We start from the raw sequence: 17,299 nt of genomic DNA, 5'->3' as shown, positions 1-17,299 counted from the left end.
ATATTACGTCATTAAGACATCTTGCAGGTATAATTATTCAATATTTTTATACAGGGTGTCAAAGATAAAAGTAACCACCCGAATAGAGGGGGTAGATTGGGTCAAACTGAAAAGAAAAGTCTCGTACCATTTTGCAAAATTCGCAATAGTTAACGAGTTATTAAATAAAACGTCTGAGCGAATGCGCGCACAAGGAGCGATAGAGGCGGGCCTCGGCGGCTGGCTGGGCTGGCACGGTGCCCGGCGCGCGGCGAGCGGTGGGGGTCGAGAGACGAGCGGCGAGCGGGGCGCGGCGCGGCGCGGCGAACGTCGAGCGACTCAGAGCGACTCGATGTTATACACTGCGACGAAAAAGTATTAGAGCCAGCCCATACTAAACTTACGATAATTCCTTCGCGTAAACGAGATTTTCCTTCGCGTAAACGGGATTTTGTAGTAACTTACAATAATTTACTCCGCGTAAACGTAGTAACAGTAGGTAGCACACGTATTGGCTATTGCATAGGCATTGCCGTAACGTCTTACGCCTTAGATAATATTAATTAGTTTAGCTTGAATTATGTGTAATAAAAACATTTAATTTTAATAAATTTAATTATTTTGCATGTCAAAGTTTACGAGGTTTACCACAAGCCTTACTTTAACTTTTGTTTATGTTATAATAACTTTAATGGTGCGTGTCCACCTGCGATCAGTAAAACTCTCGAGATGAGTAGCTCTCGAGATTGATTTTCGCAAATAGACATATTCCTAAAGAGTACCTAACGGAGAATGAATCGCAGCTCTCGGCGAGCGAACTTTTCAAGACCTACTCGCAAATCGACACGACGTTATTTTACTCTCGGAGATCAGCTCGCCAAGCTCGAACGCTGTTCGTATTTTGAGAGCTACATGATGACACAAAGGAACTTATTGAATAATGCGGAAATCATGAACCATTGTAGAATACTACTGTGACAGAAATAAAAGTTTTTTTAATTTTTATGTTTTGCGAATAAAGTGCGAAAAATTCATAATTTAAAGAATTAAATAATAATATTTTTAATACATTCTCTTATTACTTGGTCAATAATTAGTTACACTTAATTTTACATACTTTGCACGTTTTAGTTACAGCGTTAAAATTAAATACATTTTTACATCGCGAATTAAGTACATAAAAAAAAAAAAAAATATTTAATATTTACATGTAAAAATCTAACATCAAGGTATTTCGCAAACAGAAAACTAAATAATAATATCGCACTATGTATTCCATTTCACAATTTGTAAGTCTGTAGAAACTTTTAATTGTTGGGAATCTTCAATCTTAAGCTCTCTAATTTAGAGCAGATCCGACACCTGCGATCAATCCATTGCTTGACCCAGAAGGTCTTTTTGTTGTTATTTAACACCCTTTTTCTTTTTAAAATAGTACAATGTCAGAAAAATTACTCTCAAATGGACAGTGTCAGAATAACTCTCGAGAGCTACTCTGGAGAGTTTTACTCGCAGGTGGACACGCGCCTTAAAACTCTCGAGAATATCTCTCGAGAGTTATTCTGACACTGTCCATTTGAGAATAATTTTTCTGACATTGTATTCTCGCGAGCATCTCGCGGGAATCCGGAGAGTATTCTTTCGGAGAGTTCTCTCAAAACCGTATCCACTTACGTATTTTTTTAGTTGATGTCTGAGAGTGGTGACATCATAATGTCGCGTAAACGAAAGAACTTGCGGTTGCTATAGTGGCTAGCATTATTTTAAAAAGGAAAAGGATGTTAAATAACAACAAAAAGACCTTTTGGGTCAAGCAATGGATTGATCGCAGGTGCCGGATGTGCTCTAAATTAGAGAGCTTAAGATTGAAGACTCCCAACAATTAAAAGTTTCTACAGACTTACAAGTTGTGAAGTGGAATACATAGTGCGATATTATTATTTAGTTTTTAGTTTGCGAAATACCTTGATATTAGATTTTTATATGTAAATATTTTTTTTTTTTTTTTTTTTTTAATGTATTAATTCGCGATGTAAAAATGTATTTAATTTTAACGCTGTAACTAAAACGTGCAAAGTATGTAAAATTAAGTGTAACTAATTATTGACCAAGTAATAAGAGAATGTATTAAAAATATTATTATTTAATTCTTTAAATTATGAATTTTTCGCACTTTATTCGCAAAACATAAAAATTAAAAAAAACTTTTATTTCTGTCACAGTAGTATTCTACAATGGTTCATGATTTCCGCATTATTCAATAAGTTCCTTTGTGTCATCATGTAGCTCTCAAAATACGAACAGCGTTCGAGCTTGGCGAGCTGATCTCCGAGAGTAAAATAACGTCGTGTCGATTTGCGAGTAGGTCTTGAAAAGTTCGCTCGCCGAGAGCTGCGATTCATTCTCCGTTAGGTACTCTTTAGGAATATGTCTATTTGCGAAAATCAATCTCGAGAGCTACTCATCTCGAGAGTTTTACTCGCAGGTGGACACGCACCATTAAAGTTATTATAACATAAACAAAAGTTAAAGTAAGGCTTGTGGTAAACCTCGTAAACTTTGACATGCAAAATAATTAAATTTATTAAAATTAAATGTTTTTATTACACATAATTCAAGCTAAACTAATTAATATTATCTAAGGCGTAAGACGTTACGGCAATGCCTATGCAATAGCCAATACGTGTGCTACCTACTGTTACTACGTTTACGCGGAGTAAATTATTGTAAGTTACTACAAAATCCCGTTTACGCGAAGGAAAATCTCGTTTACGCGAAGGAATTATCGTAAGTTTAGTATGGGCTGGCTCTAATACTTTTTCGTCGCAGTGTATAACATCGAGTCGCTCTGAGTCGCTCGACGTTCGCCGCGCCGCGCCGCGCCCCGCTCGCCGCTCGTCTCTCGACCCCCACCGCTCGCCGCGCGCCGGGCACCGTGCCAGCCCAGCCAGCCGCCGAGGCCCGCCTCTATCGCTCCTTGTGCGCGCATTCGCTCAGACGTTTTATTTAATAACTCGTTAACTATTGCGAATTTTGCAAAATGATACGAGACTTTTCTTTTCAGTTTGACCCAATCTACCCCCTCTATTCGGGTGGTTACTTTTATCTTTGACACCCTGTATATCCCCTAATAAATCATATTTAATTATATTTATTATACCCTAATAAATTATATTCCTGTTCCAAATATACTCCACTGTACGCAAAGCCTCATCGTTGAGACAATAAAGCAGAGCTCAGTTAGCGGTCAATGATTATCTTACTGGGGAAGAACCAAAGGCAAGAATATTAATCATTTAAAGAATTACAGAACGCAACCTATTTGTTTCGAATTGTTTCATCCAGTATTGGCGCGAAAGCAAGCAAACAAAAAACAAAACACAATTTGATCCGACAAAGAGAGACGAGCGGTCTTTCTCTACCTAACCTATAATCTCTTCCTGTTTCTTGTTTCGCGCGAGCGGTGCTGGTCAGTGCGTGCTGGTGCGAACAATACAGGGTTGCGTTCCAAAATTCACTCTGGGTAACTAAAATCTATAGTTTACGTCACGTACACTATAGCATTTTAGTTAACTAGAGTGAATTTTGGAACGCAGCCCATGGTGGTTATTCGTGCTACTAATTCGCACACTGTGTAAATTGTATACAGGCAATATTGCAATCTGTATAATTTGTAATAGTCCTGACTGTATGAGTTTTGGTGAGTTATATTTCGTTTGTACTTTTCCATCACTAATAGCCAATTTCTTCACCGTCAGATAACTCTATCCTTCGGTTAACCTCACTCTTCATTTCTTTCTAACTTGCCCCCTTAGAAAGAGATGAAGAGTGAGGTTAACCGAAGGATAGAGTTATCCAACGGTGAAGAAATTGGCCCTATAACATGTACGAGATCTTTTGTTTATTGCATGTACGTGTAAAAAAAGTAATATTTTACAACAGTGTGATCAAGTATAATTGTATTCTTGATGGAACAGTCTTGTGTTCGCGGAGATTTCATTATCAGTATATTAACTTTATTATGTACAAAATAGAATATGTTTACGGTGATTCAGTTTGATGAAAAATCCGACGCAGACTTGGCCGTTGTCAGCAGTACTTGGCTGACGCCTCGTAAAAGAGAAGTTTTCTGGCCACCATACAAAAATACAAGTAGTTATAACAAGGCATTAAAAAAGCATGAACAACCTGATGAAAAGAAATGGACATTGTATGAAGTACAAAAAATTTTTTATGAAACAGGTAAGTTTAACTAATTATTTATCTCTATTACACACATACACACACACACTCTCTCTCTCTCACACACACACACACACCCACGCACGCACGCACGCACGCACGCACGCACGCACGCACGCACGCACGCACGCACGCACGCACGCACGCACGCACGCACGCACGCACGCACGCACGCACGCACGCACGCACGCACGCACGCACGCACGCACGCACGCACGCACGCACGCACGCACGCACGCACGCACGCACGCACGCACGCACGCACGCACGCACGCACGCACGCACGCACGCACGCACGCACGCACGCACGCACGCACGCACGCACGCACGCACGCACGCACGCACGCACGCACGCACGCACGCACGCACGCACGCACGCACGCACGCACGCACGCACGCACGCACGCACGCACGCACGCACGCACGCACGCACGCACGCACGCACGCACGCACGCACGCACGCACGCACGCACGCACGCACGCACGCACGCACGCACGCACGCACGCACGCACGCACGCACGCACGCACGCACGCACGCACGCACGCACGCACGCACGCACGCACGCACGCACGCACGCACGCACGCACGCACGCACGCACGCACGCACGCACGCACGCACGCACGCACGCACGCACGCACGCACGCACGCACGCACGCACGCACGCACGCACGCACGCACGCACGCACGCACGCACGCACGCACGCACGCACGCACGCACGCACGCACGCACGCACGCACGCACGCACGCACGCACGCACGCACGCACGCACGCACGCACGCACGCACGCACGCACGCACGCACGCACGCACGCACGCACGCACGCACGCACGCACGCACACAAACACAATTCATTTACATCTTCTATTTCTACATGTATATATTTGGAGACATTATATTTAACGCGTTTATTATGCAAAGTATACAAAAAAAATCTTCAATAAATATTAAATACATATATTTAAGGCAATATGACTGGTCCTTTTTATATAACTAACAGTATTTTATATTTTGTAGATAATATAGACGTAGCACATAACAAAGCTAAAGTGGCAGAATTTACGAGTGATTTAAATACAGATTTAGAAGGTGATAATACAATTAAGAGACAACGGCATCCTCCACGGCGTTTATACGATAATAATTCTGATGATTCAACCGAGGAAAGTTGTGCAATTTCAAAGTTTGATCGACCACCTCCAATAAAAAAGAATTTTTTAAATCGTTAGTTATATCTTGTACAATAACGTATAAAATATATATCTGTTTAGAATTTATTTTTACCTAATTTTTATATTGAATTTCCAGGTTCTTCTGAGAATAATGTTTCGACATTAAATATACTGGATGAAGAAGGTAAAACATGAAATTTCTGTAATGTATTAGAAAAGTGTTTAATTATATCTAATCATAATTGTAGATTCCTCTGAATGTGGTAATAACATACCGTCGAATTCTTGGTCGAATTCAACATCTCGGTCGAATTCAACATTAAACAGAATATTAAATAATAATGAACTGGATGAAAAAGGTAAAATAAGATATCTTACATTGTGTGTTTAATTATATCTAGTCATAATTGCAGATTCCTCTGAATGTGGTAATAACACACCGTCGAATTCTCGGTCGAATTCAATATCTCGGTCGAATTCAACATCTCGGTGGAATTCAACATTAAACAGAATATTAAATAATAATGAACTGGATGAAAAAGGTAAAATAAGATATCTTACGTTGTATATTCATAATACAGTTATTGAAGTAATATGCATATTTTATTTGTGTTCCTCTTTTAGCACTAAACAAACAAATAGTAGATACTCTTATCACTATTAAAGAACAAAATAATCAGATATTAGCTTATATTAGAAAAGCTCCTCAAGCAAAAGGTGCTGTCATTTTTTCTGTGCCGGAAAATTTACCTGTTAATCTACCATTACAAACAGATGAAAGTGTAGATCTCTTGGAAACGTTTATTACAGATCAAGATAATTCACATAATTTGGTAAATATATATGCAAAATATGTTTATATTGTATAAAAAACATTTTTTAATTTTACTGACAATTAATTAAAATATTTGTTTGTAGTGTTCATTTCTGTCTAGTTTAGGAGGTCGGGACATTGCAAGCAAAACAAATAAAATTTTGAAACAGTTGTTCTCAGATGAATTGTGTCGAAACTATAGTTTTTATGGAAAAAGATTAGGAAAGAAATCATTTTCTTCCTTATTGATAAAAGATATTATAATAAATAAAAAAAAATTTTTATCTTTTTAAATAAAAATGTTTAATTCCAAATAATTAAAATAATTTTATGTCTGTTATATTTTAATAAAATATTAAAAAATTGGAAGTAATTTTGTAAACATGAAGACTTTTATCACCTTAATTTTTTTCAGACGCAGTTAAATCTACGACAGAAGGTGCTAACAATCAAGCCATTGAAAATTCAATAAAAGTCTGGCTAAAACACGCTCCTCAATGTGTAAAGAAGAAGAACAATAATTAATTGCACCATGTCTCTAATGTCATACAGAAAGTGTTGCGTTGGAAAACGACAGTTATATCGAAGAATTGCCAATGAGAAGGTAACATTTTTTAAAGAATTGATTGTGTCCAATTCTCAAGAGCATAATCAAGAAAAAAACGTAAAGCGTGATAAAATAGAAAAATATTATAATAAAAACGAAGAAATAGTATCTAATGACACTTCTGACGATGATATTGGCACTTTTGATATTGAGCGTACTGAAAATCAGTCTTCCTTAAATTTAAGTTGCGAGTTAGATAATGTAATTGGTAATATAGAGGATGAAAGCACATCTGATTCTAATCTTTGTAAGTTGATAAGACATTGGGCTGTTATTAAACATAACATATCTCACTCCGCCTTAACAGACCTTTTACATATTTTGCATCATTTTCATCCTGAATTGCCCTTAACTTCTAAAAGTTTGCTGGAAACTCCAGTATCTATAAATACAAAGAAATTAGATACAGGAGAGTACTGTCATATTGGTTTAACACAGAGTTTACAAAACATTGCAAAATTTCATGTTGGAAATACTATAGAGCTAAGTTTTAACATTGACGGTCTCCCTTTGTTTAATAGCACAAATAAACATTTATGGCCTATTTTAGGTCTTGTAAAAAATGTGCAAAATATGTCTTTATTTGTTATAGGAATTTTTTATGGTGGGTCTAAACCATCTCCTTTACATTTATATCTTGAAGATTTCATAACAGAACTTTCTTTATTGTTAAAAAATGGACTTCAAGTAAATGATAGATACTTTGATATAAAAATTCATAGTTTTGTATGTGATGCTCCGGCTAGGGCTTATATAAAACAAGTAAAAAATCATAATGGATATTCTTGTTGCGAAAAATGTGAAGAAAGTGGTATATATTTTGAACGGCGTATTATTCTGAGAAATACTAATGCAAGAAGGAGAACAGATGAGTCATTTGTTTTGCAACGTGATGAAGACCATCATGTTGGCATTTCGCCCCTTCTTGAATTAAAAATTGGAATGGTTACACAGTTCCTCCTTGATTATATGCATGGAGTGTGTTTAGGTGTTACAAAAAAACTACTACATACTTGGATAAGTGGTAAATCTAACGTTAAGTTAGGTCATCGCTTAACTGATTTATTATCTAAAAAGTTAGTGGCCCTTGGTTCATTCATGCCTTCTGAATTTAATCGAAAACCACGAAGCTTAACAGATTTATGTAGATGGAAAGCAACTGAGTTTAGGAGTTTTTTACTTTACCTAGGACCTGTTGTTTTACGGGATATACTTGATATATCAGTTTATGAGCATTTTCTCCTATTTCATTCAGCTATATCTATTCTCACTTTGAAACACAATATTAATAATTTAGGCTTATCATTAGCGCAGGAATTACTTGAAACTTTTATTAATTATGCAGAAAAAATATATGGTCTTGAGTTTTATGTCTACAATGTGCATATATTGTGTCATTTGACAAGTGATGTACAAATGTATGGACCTTTAGATAATTGGTCCTGTTTTCCATATGAAAATTATTTAGGCTCATTGAAAAAATTAGTAAAATCATCTCGAAAACCACTTCAACAAGTATGTCGTAGGTTACATGAAATATTTTTAAGTAATCCTTACCAAGAACCAAATCACCCAATTCTTAAGCATTTTTTAGAACACAATAATGGCCCATTATTAAGTGTTATAAATATTTTTAAACAATTTAAGAAGATTAGTATTAGAGACTACGTTTTATCCACCTATTCACATTGTTTTGCTGATTCACATTTTTTAAGTAAAAATAATGAAGTAGTACAGATTAATAACATAATATTAACTACAAACGGTTCAACAAAATTAATTGGAAAACAATACATTTCATCAGAATCACTTTACTTGTATCCGTTTGATTCTAAAAAATTAAACATTTTTTGTGTTACAAAGTTATCTGAACAATTACAAGCATGGGATATTGATGATATAAAAGCGAAATGTGTTCTTCTACCGCTTAAACATGATAAAAATTGGGTGTGTTTTCCTCTTCTTCATATATAACATTAAGAAGCAATGTTTATGATAAGAAATATTTATTTTTATATTCTTGCATCATTTTTGTGCAATGTATTTAATTTTAATATTTTTGTTTTTTTTCCTTAAATACATATATTTTATTATTCTTTGATAGAACTACAATATAATTTAATTTTTTAATTAAGATTAAGATATATGTATATCAAAACAAGATCATTACATTCAAAATAATGTAGTTTTTCATTAATGTTACGTTCCGCAAAATTACTACAATTTCAACATTGTTGTAAATTTCAAAATGTGCCGTTTTCTTTGTAATAATAAAAAATAAATATATTTTGTACATGATACAACCTTAATTCGATTGTTTGTAATGCAATTGCAACCTATCCTGAAAATAAATTTTTCTAAAATAGTCCGGTAGTGTCACAGAAAAACATTAATTAGTTTTCAATCTCTATTTTATTATACATATTTAAAAATATTTAAATTCTATTTTATATTTTATTGTAACTTTATACTTATATAGATATACTTTACTGACGTACAGAAGTCCGTACGTCGACAAACAATTTTAAAGTTTTAAGTATTATTTAATTAAGCCAAATACAACGTTATTTTGGCTTAATTAAATGATACTTAAAACTTTAAAATTGTTTGTCGACGTACGGACTTCTGTACGTCATCAGTAAAGTATATCTATATGGGTAGCAAGATGATGTTTAAAAACGTCTTAATGACGTATTATTGACGATTTTAGCCGTCATTAAGACGGCACTGTGAGAGTTAAAATAACGTCTTAAGCTGCGATTTCATTGACGCTAGAAACCAGCGTCAAATATAGTCACGTGACTAAATTTGACGCTCGTCTGATGGAGGGAGAAGTAAGCGGCAAAACGTGCGCGTCGTGAAACCGCTTTTGACTTGCGATAACCGTTCGTCCCCAACAAAGTTATGTTTGTCTGAGTATTTTGAACATAATGGCCTTCATGCAGAAATATCGTACATGGGTGACAGAACGTGCGAGGCAGTTGAATAATGCTCAAGAAGAACAACTCCTGAATGACATGCTACTAATTGTCATTGTGCATGAAATATTGCGGACGAACTCAGAGGAGAAAAAGAAACGGATCTACACAAAAAAGCGTTTTTGGGTACATCCTATATTTAGATTGAGAAATAAGTATGGGTTTTACCACGCAATATATCCAACTCTATCAAAGTATAACCCTAAGTTTAAAAACTATATGCGGATGTCATTATCGCAATTTGAGGACCTGCTGCATTTGGTTGCACCTCATATCACAAAACAGACTGTGACTCGAGATCCCATACCTGCTGCAGCACGATTATCTCTGACATTAAAGTAAGCTGGATATGTTAAATCGAACGTGTTCTTTCCATAAAAACAATATTACATACAAAATCTTTTTTTCAGATATTTGGCTACTGGTGATTCAATGAACTCCATGTCATATCAATATCTTGTTGGAACTACGACAGTGTCAAACATTATTACCGAGACATGTGCAGCATTATGGGATTGCCTTGCTAAAAAAGTGCTTCCTTTTCCATTAAGTAAGGAAGATTGGCTCAATATCGCACAAGATTTCGAAGATTGCTGGAATTTTAATCACTGCATTGGCGCAATTGACGGAAAACTCGTTGCTATTCAGGTATTTCTTTTATTTGACATTATCTAATAATGGCAACTGGCGAGCTAGCTATATAATTCCATTTGTTTTAGTGTCCTCATAATGCTGGCTCTTTATATTACAACTACAAGAACTATCATAGCATTGTACTGCTCGGAATATGTGATGCCAACTACATGTTTACGTTCGTCGACATCGGAGCTTATGGCAGACGTAGTGATGGCGGAATTTTCCGAGATTCTATTGTGGGTCAGAAATTTTATAATAGAGAAATGGGGACTGCCAGAACCTAAGAAACTCACGGTCGATGGTGATCCTATGCCATATGTTCTTGTTGCCGATGAAGCATTCCAGTTAACTGATTTCATGCTAAGACCATATCCAGGAAAAGGAGGACTTAATCACGAAAAAAACATCTATAATTATCGCCTCAGTCGTGCTCGTAGAACAATCGAGAATTCTTTTGGAATTCTTGTGAGTCAATGGAGAATATTGAAAAAGCCTATTGATGCTACGGTAAAAAATACAATGCAAATTGTCCAGGCCATTATTTGCATTCATAATTGGCTTCGAAAACAGGATTTAGACGAAAACGAATATATTTCTGCGGACATGATTGATCACGATGGACCTAGTGGTTTTATTCCTGGAAATTGGAGGAAGGAAATTGGTAGTAGTCATGCCTTGAGAGATCTTGGTAATTGTGGCACTAACAATTCTTCTCGAGATGCCATGAACATCAGGAATGAATTTTGCGATTATTTTAACGGCGAGGGTGCTATACCCTGGCAGTATCTTCAATAGCAGTAATTAAAATTATCATCATTATGTTTGATTTTTTTGACATTTTAATTCAATCAAAATGGTATATATAAGTCATTTAATTAATCATAAGTAGACTACAATAATACTTATTTATATTATATTAATAAAATTATTCTTATACCGCTTTTTAAATATGTATTACACGTGTACCGTCATAATATACGCAACTACATCCATATTTTGAAGAAAAAAATAAGAAGATCTAAAAAAATTTAAACAATATATTATATAACTATAGAAGTCTATATAACTATAGATTTATTTATTTTGTTAAAATAAAAAAATAAAAAAATTTTATAATTATGCTTGTATAAAAAAATATAAAATGTGTTGTCGGAATCTTCTAAAACATCCAGCTGAAAAAAACTTAGTTATTATTCCTTTCTTCCTGTAGTCTGGAGAAGGTCATTTGGACAATATCATGTAGAGTTCGCATTTGTAGTTGAGGCGACATTTTGCGCAAATGTAATGCTGCTGTTTGTAGCATATGATCTACCTCATCGAATGGATCATCTATATTTGGTGGTGCAACATTTTGCGCCTTTTCTCGTCTCTCAAAAATTTGGATTAGTTTATCCAACGGATTCGTAGAACCAACTGAAATATTGCTATTAATAGTGGAATTGGTATTGAGTCTTCGTCTTTTTCCACTCGTAAAAGTACTTGATAAGGTTGGCGCTGCAAACAAATTTTTATATTAGTTATAGTTGATATAAAAAAAAATAATAATAAAACAATGATCATACTTTCTGTGCTACTACTGTCATTTGGATCTATGTCAATCGGACTTTCTACTTGAGAAGTTGACTGGTCCACCGATAATAGCTCGTTCTCTGTGCTAGGAATATTACTCGACGTGCTACAATAAATGAACAAAGTAAAAATTACAGAAACAAATTGTGGAATTACAGTAACTTTATCGCTGTCTAATGATGTTCCTGGCACAAAGAATGAGCAATTTTAGAAATTTGGTTGAGTAGTTAGCCTCAAGATCAAGTGCAAAGTCTGTTTGACATGGACAACATATGCAGTAGCTGGGATAGTATAATGGTTGTTATTATTATTGCTATTGTTAGAAAATAATTTAATAATAATAATAAATAATAAATAAATTAAAAATAAATATAGTTGGATTATTATTATTATTATTAAATAATTTTCAAATAATAGCAATAATAATAACAGAACCATTATACTATCAGAGAGCTATTGTTGTCCATGCCATACAGAATTTGTAATTTGTACTTGATCTTGAAACTGATGTCTACTATTGTGTTGTGCCAGGAACATTACTTTATAATAATAACAAAAATCAGTTACTTACTCCTTCGATAGACTGGTATCACGAAGAAACTCCATTATGTTATAATGCTTCCACTTGTGACGGTCCTCATTTTCATTCCTCCCAGATCCACTCGGAAGGTACTGCTCTGACTGGACAATTTTGCGATATGTATCGCGTAATGATTTAATAGTCCGGTCAAATTCTACATTCAAGGTTACAATAATTCCGATATGATAATTCCTGATATTGTATGAACCCTCTTCTGATGGCGATTCAACATTGGAACACGACTGGCCTTGACAATTAGTACATGCTAATGAACAAAACAATCCAACTTTTTTACAGCCGCATTTAGCATTACATCCCTTTTTACAATTGCAAAAAATTGTGTTGAGAAGTTTTTCCGGTGCAGGTGGGAGTAAAGTCTGGATTGGTTCCAATGTATTGTCGATCAACTTCCAACCCCAGTCCTTTGGATCTAGTTGATTACCAAGCCACACTTGAACTTGATAATATACCCGAAATAGATGTTGTTGAGCAGAAGCAAAGGTTGGAGGAAGACAAGCTAACTGCACTCGTTTTTTGTTACGAGTATTTCTTACAAAACATACGTAGCGGAACTTATCTAAGCAGGTAATTTTTTTTGAAGCTCCGTAGATGGAAAGCGACGTGTTCCAATGTTGAATCGCCATCAGAAGAGGGTTCATACAATATCAGCGAGGAAACATCTGATGAATCGCTCTTGGAACAATCTATTTGCACTCAGCAAGAAGAGGAAGAAGAAGAAGAAGAAGAAGACGAACAACATGAAGAACAAGAAGAAGAAGAAGATGCAGAAGTATTTGATGGTTATGAATCAGACCAATAATTTAACCCAATTCATTACAATTTACACCTCTCATTATTTTTAACATTTTCCATTTTTTATTATTAAATAGTATAATGCTGAATTAAATACGGTCACAATAGTTCGTGGAATAGGCCTACCGGGGAAACCACGTTAAAAAAAACGCGTCAAGTACACTACCTCACAGGTGGCGTGGAAACGTGTGCATATTATGAAGAACACCGTTTTTCAACTTTTTGAATGATTATATCTCGGAAACGGTGACTCTTACAGAAAAAAGTATAGAGACAATTATTATAGATAATTGCACGATCTACAATTATTGTTTAAGCTATTTTTATGATAAAACTTACCATTCGGCTGAAAAACACAAAAAAACCCATTTTTGCCACCTTTGACCTTGAATAAAATTTTTTCCAGGCACGGGATGTATGGGGACTTTTCACAGTTTATTTATAATGGTGTTCCAAACATTCGTACGAATTTTTGGCTCTATCGGAATTATTGTAACCTTACCCCTATTTTTTGGGCTAATTTGACCGGACTATAAATTTCTGCTGTACAGCAGTTGCGTCGAGTACACCTAGAAAAATCAGATTTTATCATATCCAACTAATCCAACTGTATAATATATTTATTTATTTACCATTCAATTCATCAGCAACTTCTTGCCAGAGTCGTTTCCGGGTTTCCTTGGATCTCCGGTCCACCGGTTGACTAATGTCCCACAGAGGCCTTCTATGTTGGATAGCCAAAATTAAATGTTCTTCCTCTTCTACCGACAATTTCTTTGAGGCCTTTCTTTTGGAAGGAGTTTTAAAATTTTTACTGCCAACAGCATTTTCTTTAGATTGACAGCTGGAGTTCGCTAATTGGCAATTTCCTGCCACGACTAAAATTAAGTGAAAAAGTATTCGATTTTATTGTAGAGGAGCAGGAGAGTTTATTATTGTGTCAATTAATCCATAACTTACGTATATGCTGGTTGAAGGTTGCACTAATGTTGACCTCAACTATTTGCTCTACGCCGTCAATGTAGGCACGGCGTAGGCACGTTTTTCCATCATCTACAAACAAAATTATTATTTTAGTGAAATACACCTACAATGTAATAAAATGTACTTATAGTAGATAAAATATATACTTAAAAGCGGGTAAAAATAGCGTGTCGCCTCATCGACATAACACCCAAATCCCTCCAGACATGCGTGGCCGTCCACATCGGCGACGTTGCAAATTGTTTCGCAAACCCCGCATGTCTGCACCATTGCAATTTCCTAAAAAAAAATTATTATTAATTATTATTTTAATGAAATGGACTAGCTAGCAAAGCTAGATCTTAGTGCTCAAAATCTTATATTACAAATTCAAAATATTCAAACGTTTCGGCATTAAATGTGGTCTTCATCAGTGATAAACAATTATAACCTTGGTCGTTTAAGAAAAATTAAAACGACCAAGGTTATAATTGTTTATCACTGATAAATGCCACATTTAGAGCCGAAATGTTTAAATGTTTTGAATTTGTAATATAAGATTTTAAGCATTAAAATCGAGCTTTGTTTGCTAGCCCATTCCATTGAAATTGTTTATATATGCAAACATGACTAATTGTTTATTATTAATTATTTAACATAGCCAACTAATCCAAACATAGCTCTATCCCTCAACAAAAGTTATTTTAATCACTCATATATTTGCAGATATATCCAACTATAACCTAAAATGTAGAGTTATCATAACTTATTAATACCCTAAAAAGCAGCATATTTATCCACAAGAATGATCAAAATATTCCATATATCTACCATATAATATTAATATATTACTTACTTCATTCTCGTTGATGTCACCCATTGTATAACTTCAAACACGTTAAACCTTTGAATTTCGTAGCACGTTGAAAAAGTTGGAACGGTCTGAACTTTTTCCCCCACTACATTTTCTTGACGCCAAAAGTCACGTGACCCCATTTGACGCTGGTTTCTAGCGTCAATGAAATCGCAGCTTTATTGACTTTACTAATGACGTCTCTGGTCTGTGACTTAGGACCGTGAAAAATACGTCATTTTTACGTCAAACCTTAGGAATAAATGACGTAACATTCGTCATAAAATGACGTAAGAATCACGTCATATGACGACTGTCTGCTACCTGGGAGGACACACGCCCAAAAAGGCCAAAAAACTAAGGACAGATGCAATTCCAACAGAATGCGGTATTTATTTAGAATAGCTACTGCACCTCAAATATCGATGAAATTAGGCTTAATCGATTCGTTTTTGCATAAAACGAAAGAATCTGGCAGAAAAATATTTTTGTGTTGGAATTGGATGGGATTCAAAAAAGACAAATTCTTTCCAAAATAAGGAATTCCATGATATTGAAACTATTTCAATCCCTTTTTTGGACAGAATGGAATTCGGAAAGTCCTTAATTGAATTCCTGGCAATCCTGTTTTAATTCTTTTCAATCTTTTTTCGTTTGCTGGGATGGCAGTCTGTCTATAATTTCAACTTTCTTACTTACAATGAGTTCATGCACTAAAATATTTTATATTTTGTGTTTAAACATAATTTATAACAGACAAATTAATAAATTATTTGGTAAATGTGCAGAATAGTGGCCTTCTCACCAATTTCGTTGAACTTAGGCTTAATCGACGCGTTTTTGCACAAAACGACCGAATCTGACAGAAAAAAGTGTCGCTCTGCCCCGCGAAGCGAGATGTAGGTTAGTGACGCGCTTTAAACAGTTACATAGGTTAGATGACGCGCTTTAAAAATATTTAATTGTTTAAAGCGCGTCACTAACCTACATAGGTTAGATGACGCGCTTTAAATGAGATGATTTATCAAAATGACCATTTAGCATTGGGAAATATGCATAATGACCGGGCAATTTGATTAATTCTTCTCTATTAATCATATTGGCCAAACAAATTGGGAATTATGCATAATGCCCGGCCATTATGCATAATGCCCAATTTATCAAATTGCCCGTAACATATAATTTTATGTGTTAGAAAGCATAAATATAAAGTATTCTCTGCTTTATCCATAAAATACATATGTACTATTTTCATATACATATTAGTTATTTATGCCTTTCAATACTCAAAATAACTGCATGGCTATATTCTTCAAACTTTTTTGGCTAATAACTTTTTAACGAACAACGGTTGACGGCTAAAGTTTTGATAAGTGTTCAGGGTTATGACCTTGAAAATATATGTCAAGGTCAAGGTCATCAAAAAGTGGTCCGTTATTTTAAATAATTACCGTTATTGCAAAATAGTCCACAAAGATAACATCGCAACAGCATGATAACACAACACATGTACGAAAGGGAAACGATTCGAATCATCTAGGTAGGATAGAAAATTCCTTTCCACTCTTTAGCTTCATTTTTTTGTTCTCTACAGGATTTTTCTAATGTTAAACTGTGCAGTGCAAATCATGTTGTCCTCCCTATAACTTTATAAATTAAAGAGTGAGGTTAGATGGGCCGGCACATTACGCCAAAGTAAACAGTTGTATTCTAGATCTAAGTGTTGTAAATACATAAAAATCCGTAAAATCTAAAACGAATACAATAAGAAAAATCTTAAAAAATACTAAAAGCTTGCACTCTACACAACCCTAATATAACCTCATTATAACTATCCAACAGAACTTTAAGAATCGAGGGTCTAATTATTATATAGTTAGCAATTATACATACCTTCTTTAACAGAGTCGACATTTCCTTATACTTCTAGGCAAACCACGTCGAACGTTCACAACACAAAACTGGCAGCGAAAACGCGGGTAATCCGTTCTCTTCTAGATCCTTCTCTTCTGAAATTCTCACGATCTTACTCTTAGGGTGCCATTACATGGAGCGCGGAAACGCGGAAACGCGGAAGCGCGGAACAGAATAG

The 17,299-nt window shown here is 35.3% G+C and overlaps 2 protein-coding genes and 1 pseudogene across 5 annotated transcripts; 2 read left to right on the top strand and 1 right to left on the bottom strand.

Annotated features, from left to right (window-relative positions):
* The first annotated feature begins 3,725 nt into the window (after positions 1-3,725).
* Positions 3,726-9,064, top strand: LOC143902160 (uncharacterized). Of its 2 annotated transcripts, XM_077414858.1 has the most exons (8): positions 3,726-3,889; positions 4,014-4,221; positions 5,240-5,446; positions 5,531-5,578; positions 5,643-5,753; positions 5,808-5,936; positions 6,019-6,227; positions 6,624-6,822. In XM_077414858.1, the coding sequence occupies exons 1-8, from the start codon at positions 3,863-3,865 to the stop codon at positions 6,678-6,680; spliced, it is 996 nt and encodes a 331-aa protein (XP_077270984.1). In that variant the 5' UTR covers positions 3,726-3,862; the 3' UTR covers positions 6,681-6,822. The 2 variants fall into 2 exon arrangements, with proteins under 2 accessions (XP_077270984.1, XP_077270983.1); XM_077414857.1 differs by lacking the exons at positions 3,726-3,889; positions 4,014-4,221; positions 5,240-5,446; ... (1 more) ...; positions 5,643-5,753; positions 5,808-5,936 and having other exon boundaries at positions 6,090-6,227; positions 6,624-9,064.
* A 545-nt stretch (positions 9,065-9,609) lies between these two features.
* LOC143902089 (uncharacterized) lies at positions 9,610-11,403 on the top strand (annotated as a pseudogene). The gene is made up of 3 exons (XR_013258263.1): positions 9,610-10,131; positions 10,204-10,441; positions 10,513-11,403. The product of XR_013258263.1 is annotated as an uncharacterized LOC143902089 (transcript).
* A 74-nt stretch (positions 11,404-11,477) lies between these two features.
* Positions 11,478-15,472, bottom strand: LOC143902090 (uncharacterized). Of its 2 annotated transcripts, XM_077414800.1 has the most exons (6): positions 15,211-15,472; positions 14,522-14,654; positions 14,352-14,444; positions 14,024-14,269; positions 12,570-13,960; positions 12,065-12,104 (listed from the first exon to the last, which is right to left on the bottom strand). In XM_077414800.1, the coding sequence occupies exons 1-5, from the start codon at positions 15,232-15,234 to the stop codon at positions 13,908-13,910; spliced, it is 549 nt and encodes a 182-aa protein (XP_077270926.1). In that variant the 5' UTR covers positions 15,235-15,472; the 3' UTR covers positions 12,065-12,104; positions 12,570-13,907. The 2 variants fall into 2 exon arrangements, with proteins under 2 accessions (XP_077270925.1, XP_077270926.1); XM_077414799.1 differs by lacking the exons at positions 14,024-14,269; positions 14,352-14,444; positions 14,522-14,654; positions 15,211-15,472 and adding an exon at positions 11,478-11,923 and having other exon boundaries at positions 11,992-12,104; positions 12,570-13,398.
* Positions 15,473-17,299: the final 1,827 nt, after the last annotated feature.

This window comes from Temnothorax americanus, unplaced genomic scaffold (assembly GCF_048541705.1).
Source record: "Temnothorax americanus isolate GAGA-0224 unplaced genomic scaffold, ASM4854170v1 Scaffold38, whole genome shotgun sequence".
Lineage (NCBI taxonomy): Eukaryota > Metazoa > Arthropoda > Insecta > Hymenoptera > Formicidae > Temnothorax > Temnothorax americanus.
This window is presented reverse-complemented; position numbering and strand designations above follow the sequence as displayed.

Coding starts and splice junctions, on each gene's coding strand:
- LOC143902160 (XM_077414857.1), top strand. CDS start 6,741: ATGTCTCTAATGTCATACAGAAAGTGTTGCGTTGGAAAACGACAGTTA.
- LOC143902090 (XM_077414799.1), bottom strand. CDS start 13,237: ATGAACCCTCTTCTGATGGCGATTCAACATTGGAACACGTCGCTTTCC. Junction 12,105..12,569: donor GATACCAGTCTATCGAAGGA/GTAAGTAACTGA, acceptor CATTTATTGTAG/CACGTCGAGTAATATTCCTA. Junction 11,924..11,991: donor TGACAGTAGTAGCACAGAAA/GTATGATCATTG, acceptor ATTTGTTTGCAG/CGCCAACCTTATCAAGTACT.